The 6250-nt window shown below is 28.7% G+C and overlaps 1 protein-coding gene across 2 annotated transcripts; it reads left to right on the forward strand.

The window, feature by feature from the left end:
- Positions 1-26: 26 nt before the first annotated feature.
- Positions 27-4584, forward strand: LOC139782694 (IQ motif and ubiquitin-like domain-containing protein). Of its 2 annotated transcripts, XM_071721728.1 has the most exons (6): positions 27-956; positions 1475-1702; positions 2320-2864; positions 3294-3482; positions 3638-4016; positions 4104-4584. In XM_071721728.1, the coding sequence occupies exons 1-6, from the start codon at positions 733-735 to the stop codon at positions 4249-4251; spliced, it is 1713 nt and encodes a 570-aa protein (XP_071577829.1). In that variant the 5' UTR covers positions 27-732; the 3' UTR covers positions 4252-4584. The 2 variants fall into 2 exon arrangements, with proteins under 2 accessions (XP_071577829.1, XP_071577830.1); XM_071721729.1 differs by lacking the exon at positions 1475-1702.
- Positions 4585-6250: the final 1666 nt, after the last annotated feature.

Below are 6250 nucleotides of genomic sequence, written 5' to 3' on the forward strand. Positions count from 1 at the left end.
CTAGTTTCCTTATAATAAGTTTAGTTTAAATTCAAATTATTTTCTTGACCTGATACTATCATAAACATCTTATTCAGAGTCTGTATTCCGATTCGGCTGTATTTACAATTTCTACAGCATTTGCTTAAAAATATTAATTAGAATGAAAATGACAGTGCGACGAAGTCGAGCGATCTCACGAACCGGGCTGTGGCGAATTAAGGACTCGAAAATAAGTACGGTTAGCTAAGGTTAATAATATTTTATTTATATTACCTTGAAATTTTATTTTTAAATTACGTGCCATATGTCTCGAATTCAAATCTGAATATTTTTTTGTGCTGTTTTCTTCGTATTCTTCATAAATTAATGTAGAAAATATCAAGTTACTTTTTATTTTTGCTGATGTAATTCAATAAAATTTTATTTAAATGCTTTTTTTTTTAAATAAAAGTAATAAAAAGCTATAGAAAGAAAATGTACAATTTATTTTTTATTTTCTTATATATTAACATAATATTATTAATGTATTATGTTAATATATTTCCTTATATATTAACTTAATCTGTATCAAAATAGAAAATGTCATGTATGAAGTCCAGTAAATAACATATACGCGATTAGAATCGCAATGTAAAAAAGTTTATTTAGAGGAAGTTAGGTAGAGAGGATGTTTATAACGTCGTGTTTGTAAAATTTGTTATCGATATAAATAAAAGAAAAAACGACTTAAGTAACCACTAATTCTTTGCGATGATCTCGTCAGTTGGAATAGAAAAACAAAGGATTCTCAAGCCTTACCTGGGTGGATGGCGACATAAAATTACCGGAGTAGAATATGTAAATGCAACTTCGCAGACCGGACCTTTGTCAAAGGGAGGATCCGTGAAGAATACATATAGCAGGGCGGTGCAATGTGTGCAAACGAATGACAGAGCAACACAATCCTTGCGTCATCGTGCGACGCAGATGTGGCGGTACTAAATATTTAAATAAATTTATATGACGTGTCCAGTCTCTCCAAAGCATATAACATCGCGTCTAATTGCATATTATGGAGATAGGATGCTATATGCAATAATAATAAAATTATTCTCTTATATATTGTTATAATATGTTATTTGTAACAATATGTAATTAGTTACAAATTATTGTGTCGATTACTGAGAAATGGAGAGAGAAAATATTGAAAATTTCAATACTCATTAAAACAAAGGCCTTCTTTATTGACGCAAGAATAAAATTCTATTTTAATGTAATCTTTATAATTATTGTACCATAATTTTCTATTATTGTTTTAATTAAACATTTTGTATATTAAACTTAGCTGCATTATTAATTTGTAATTAAAGTATACAATAATTCTGCAAGAAATGAGTGAATTAAAATAAATATTCAATTATATGTATATTGAATTCCTAATATTTTGAAGTCAAGAAATGGCTTTAAACTTTTATAAATCGTACTAACTGAATATTTCGCGTTATCAATTTAGAGAGGACTATTATGTACCTAACGAGGCGGATAAATACAAGACTGTAAAGTCTTATGAGAGCTACGTTGACATGCACTTACGACTTAATTTAGATCGGCATGCACGTGTAATTCAGAGAAATTATCGAGCATACAGGTGGAGGAAATACATCAAGGAATGCGCGCAAGCTTATCGTGACATGATTGATAAATGTAAAAGATACGAAGAAGAGAAAGCTATTGCAAACAAGTAATTCAGTTGACATGAACTATTCAATGTGAAAGAGAAAACGTTTATTGAAACTTTGAAACACGATAATTTATACTCTCTGTTCCGTATTTATAATAATAAAGAATAATTGTCTGATTTTAAAAAATAATTAATAATTAAGATAATTACTAATACGCCGCGATGAGTCTTTATTCACTAGTGAAGTTTATCTAGAGTGTCTTTTAGGTCCTCCGCATTTTTTATTATCGTTTTTTAAATGTTTAATTAAAAAAAAAAACAAATGTATTTTTATATTTAATTTATTAATCATCTTTAAATGTGCGATAAAATCTTAAATCAAAATTTTGTTAAAGCAAAAGTTTATTTGACATTGAATAAATTTTTACTAAAAAAATATCTGCTTGATGTAAGAAATAAACCTGATATATTTCGAATATATTTAGAAAGTGTTGGAGACAGGAAGATATATAAGAAAAACTCTTTGCAGTTTCAAGAACATAATCAGAGTAATTTTTTTCATATTCTTTTTCGTATAATATATTTTGTTTACAGCACTTTTGAAGATGCTCGGGTAGTCTTATTCCACATCTTATATTCGTGTCATAAACTCGCGTATTATATCTTTTTTTTTACAGGTTGCGGCATAAACAGAATATTCTTCGCCAAATATATCCGCGATCGAGAGCGGACTTTGACATGCTTTATAATCTGGTCGAAGGATGGAGGATTGATCGTTTAAAGGATATAAAGTCGCGGCTGTTCAAGGCGGGTCAGGGTGCCGAGAGTTATAGGATTTTAGAGAAAACGGTAGAGATGCTCAATCACATCGATAAACATAAACAAGCGATCAAGAGATCATATCGGAAACAAAGGGCTCTCAGATTTTTAACAGTGAATTGCAAGCCGATAAGATGGAGCGGTTACAAGGGAAAACTCGTGGAGATGATCACTATAAAAATTCAAAAGGCTCGGGAATTCAGAGAAATTTATAACGCATTGAACAATCGCGATGTTAGTTCGGAGGAACGGATGAAATTATTGATAACATTGAGAAAGGCGGTTGAGATGCACAGTTGTGTCGAGGCACTTGATTTGTCGTCTTTGCTGGATCAAGAAATCGCGTTGTTGAATCGAAAGATTGAGGGTTTATCGCTCGATTATTTAAACGAAAGGATAACGCGTAAGTTTATTAATATTAATAATATTAAATAATATAATATTATATATTATTAATAATAACGGATGATAAAACAACGAAAATTGAAAAGATAATTGATGCTATCAGTGAACTATTTTTACTAACAACTAATAGCACTTGTTAGTTATCGACAATATATTTATAATAATAATTTGTATGGTATTAATAAGTTTATTATTATTATTATTATACAAAACATGGCAATGCTAACATATTTTTACATTTCACGAACGATAAATATAATTTAAAAGACGTAAGAAGGGGAGTGTTAATATTTTTATAAATTTCATTTAACACAAAGTTTAATTAAAAAATTAAGTTATATATTTAGAATTTCCCAGAATCTTTTATTTTATCTTGCAACGTGCTTGTCTTTAGTAATAATATAATAAATGTATCCTTATATTATAGATACTTACTTGAATTTTGTAAGAATGTATGGAATTTGCGGCTGCGAATGTGTCACTAGGGATTCTAAAGACAACGAATTGCGCGAACCTTTAGAAACAGAAACTAAATTTTGCCGGAATTGTTTAAAGCTTCTCCCCATCCGTAGATTTTTAATACATACTAGAATGAAGAAGCTATCAATTTGCAAAAGTGAGCACCGAGCATAGTATTATATATTTATGTAAATAAAACTCCTTATCTTAAAATATACTGATAAGATTTTAATTTTTGAATTTTGATTTCTTATATCTAAATATATAAAACTAATAAACTTTTAAAACTAATTAGATACATGTTTTCTTAAGGCTGCAGTTCTCTAAGCCGACGTAATATTGCGCATGTGGATTACGAACCTTATATGTTTATATTAAATTGCGTGCGAGCTGAGGAGGAACGTCGGGGCAGCGCTTCCGCTTTGGCATTTATGATGCAAGAGCAAGATATTTATCACTTGGTTAATCACATTTGGCAAGGTCAATCGGCAGTCAGTAAGACTCGAGATCTTTTTATTCTGAGAATGGTCAGATATCAGAAAGACGTCGAATGGGCGCCTTGGAATTGCATTCTTCTGACGAAGGACGAAGCCGACATGCATTATTACATTGACGATCTCGCTACGATATATTCGGAGCATTTGATAAGCCAGATTAATTTGAGACATCAGATTGCAAAGAATTATTTCAAGTACGTGTACTTGAACGCTTCTGTCACTATTTACGCGTTTTTATCAAAATAGTATAACAATTTCTGACTTTTTGAATATATTTTTAGACAGCTGATTATTTTCGAAAAAGATTTCCGGGAATCTTGTCGCTTCTCAAAGATTCAAAATGGGATAAAGTACAAACCACCGGTAACCGTGGAGAATTACGAGCCATCTAAAAAATACAAATTAAGAGAAGGAATTGTATCACGCTAAATTCCGTGAATATTTTAAACTTTTAAATAAACGATTGAATAAGCGATTAAATAAACTTTTAATAAACGATTAAAACCCTTCGTAACATATTTTTCAATTGGTTCAACTTTAATGTAGCATCGAATCGATGCTATTACGAATTATATATTGGTATAGCGATTAGTCAGAGATTTAATAAACTTTTGTTATATAAAAGTTTCATTCTTTGAATTTCGCTGTATTTTGTTCGTTCAAATATTGTCTGAATAAAATGTGTGGTTTCTACACATCTACACATAAATTCGTAAAGAGAGAAAAAGCAAAATGGAGCAAATGAAACAAAAGCCGTTAAAAAATTTGATATCACAGTATACTACGGTAAATTTGGAAATTGATTGGAGATATTTAATATTTGATAATATTTTAAAATATATCTAATAGCTGATAAAAGCACTTTTGTGTCTTGATATTGTTTACTAATCTCATATAATAATGATACACTTGTTATTAAAAATGTTTCCAATTACTAGTTACAAATTTATTGTGGGTGATTTATATTAGATTTAGATCATGAATCAGAATAAGAAGAAATATATTATCAGTAACAAGAAGCACAAGATTGTAGAAAAATTTGGTGTCCAACGAAATTATAAAAGGTGAACAATGTCGAGGATTATCAGAATTTATTTGTACCAGAGAGTGCTATTAATGTTATTAAGATTTATTGCTTCCTCATAAAGGAAGCTTTGTTTTCGTTAAAAAAAAATTTTTTGTTTTTCTGAATGTGTTCAGAATGTTCTAAAACGTCGAAAAATTGCAATTTTTAAAAATGTCTGTATGTATGTATGTCTGTATGTGTGTATGTGTGTGTGTATGTGCCAAATTTACCGAAATTTCTATAACTCCAGAACTAATCAACCAAATCTTAACGAATTATATATGAAATAGGGGTAGAAAAAACTGAAGAATATAATAGAATTAATAAAAATTGCTAATAATCAAGGGGTTCTTTTTAAAAAAAATTCTGAATTTTTTTAAAAATGTCTATGGTTGCTTTAACTTTCGCAAATTTGGAGATATCGATAATTTTATCATATTTTTTAGTCTTTTCTACCCCTATTTTATATATAATTCTTTAAGATTTGGTTGATTAGACCCAGCTTTATACGCGAGCAAAGGTCCATAATTTTTTAAGAAATGACTGTAATAGCTCTAACTTTCGTAAATTTTAAGATATGGGGCTGTTTCTAATTTTATTATATTCTTCAGTCTTTTCTACTCCTATTTCATATATAATTCTTTAAGATTTGGTTGATTAGACCCAGCTTTATACGCAATCAAAGGTCCATAATTTTGAGAAATGCCTGTAATAGCTCTAACTTCCGTAAATTTTAAGATATAGGACTGTTTCTAATTTTATTATATTTTTCAGTCTTTTCTACCCCTATTTCATATATAATTCTTTAAGATTTGGTTGATTAGATTCAGCTTTATACGCGATACAGATATTAGATCAATTCTCAATTCTCAATTCTCAATTCTCAATTCTCAATTCTCAATTCTCAATTCTCAATTCTCAATTCTCAATTCTCAATTCTAAATTCTAAATTCTCAATTCTAAATACTAATTTCTAAATTCTAAATTCTAAATTCTCAATTCTCAATTCTCAATTCTCAATTCTCAATTCTAAATTCTAAATTCTAAATTCTAAGTTCTCAATTCTAAATTCTCAATTCTAAATTCTAAATTCTAAATTCTAAATTCTAAATTCTAAATTCTAAATTCTCAATTCTCAATTCTAAATTCTAAATTCTCAATTCTCAATTCCCAATTCTAAATTCTAATTATTTTTATTTTACATGATACGAATTGCATTTTATGTAATCCAGTTCAGTTTACGATAGGATTCAAAATGGTAAAAAGGTATTAAAAAATAATGCTCCTAGAGAAATGCTCGCTTTAAATTATCTATTAATCTATATTAATTAATGTCATTATTAATATACCTAATTAATATTA

This window comes from Temnothorax nylanderi, unplaced genomic scaffold (assembly GCF_030848795.1).
Source record: "Temnothorax nylanderi isolate EJ_2023f unplaced genomic scaffold, tnyl_v1.0 TNYL_tig0434_pilon, whole genome shotgun sequence".
In the NCBI taxonomy this organism is placed as follows: Eukaryota; Metazoa; Arthropoda; class Insecta; order Hymenoptera; family Formicidae; genus Temnothorax; species Temnothorax nylanderi.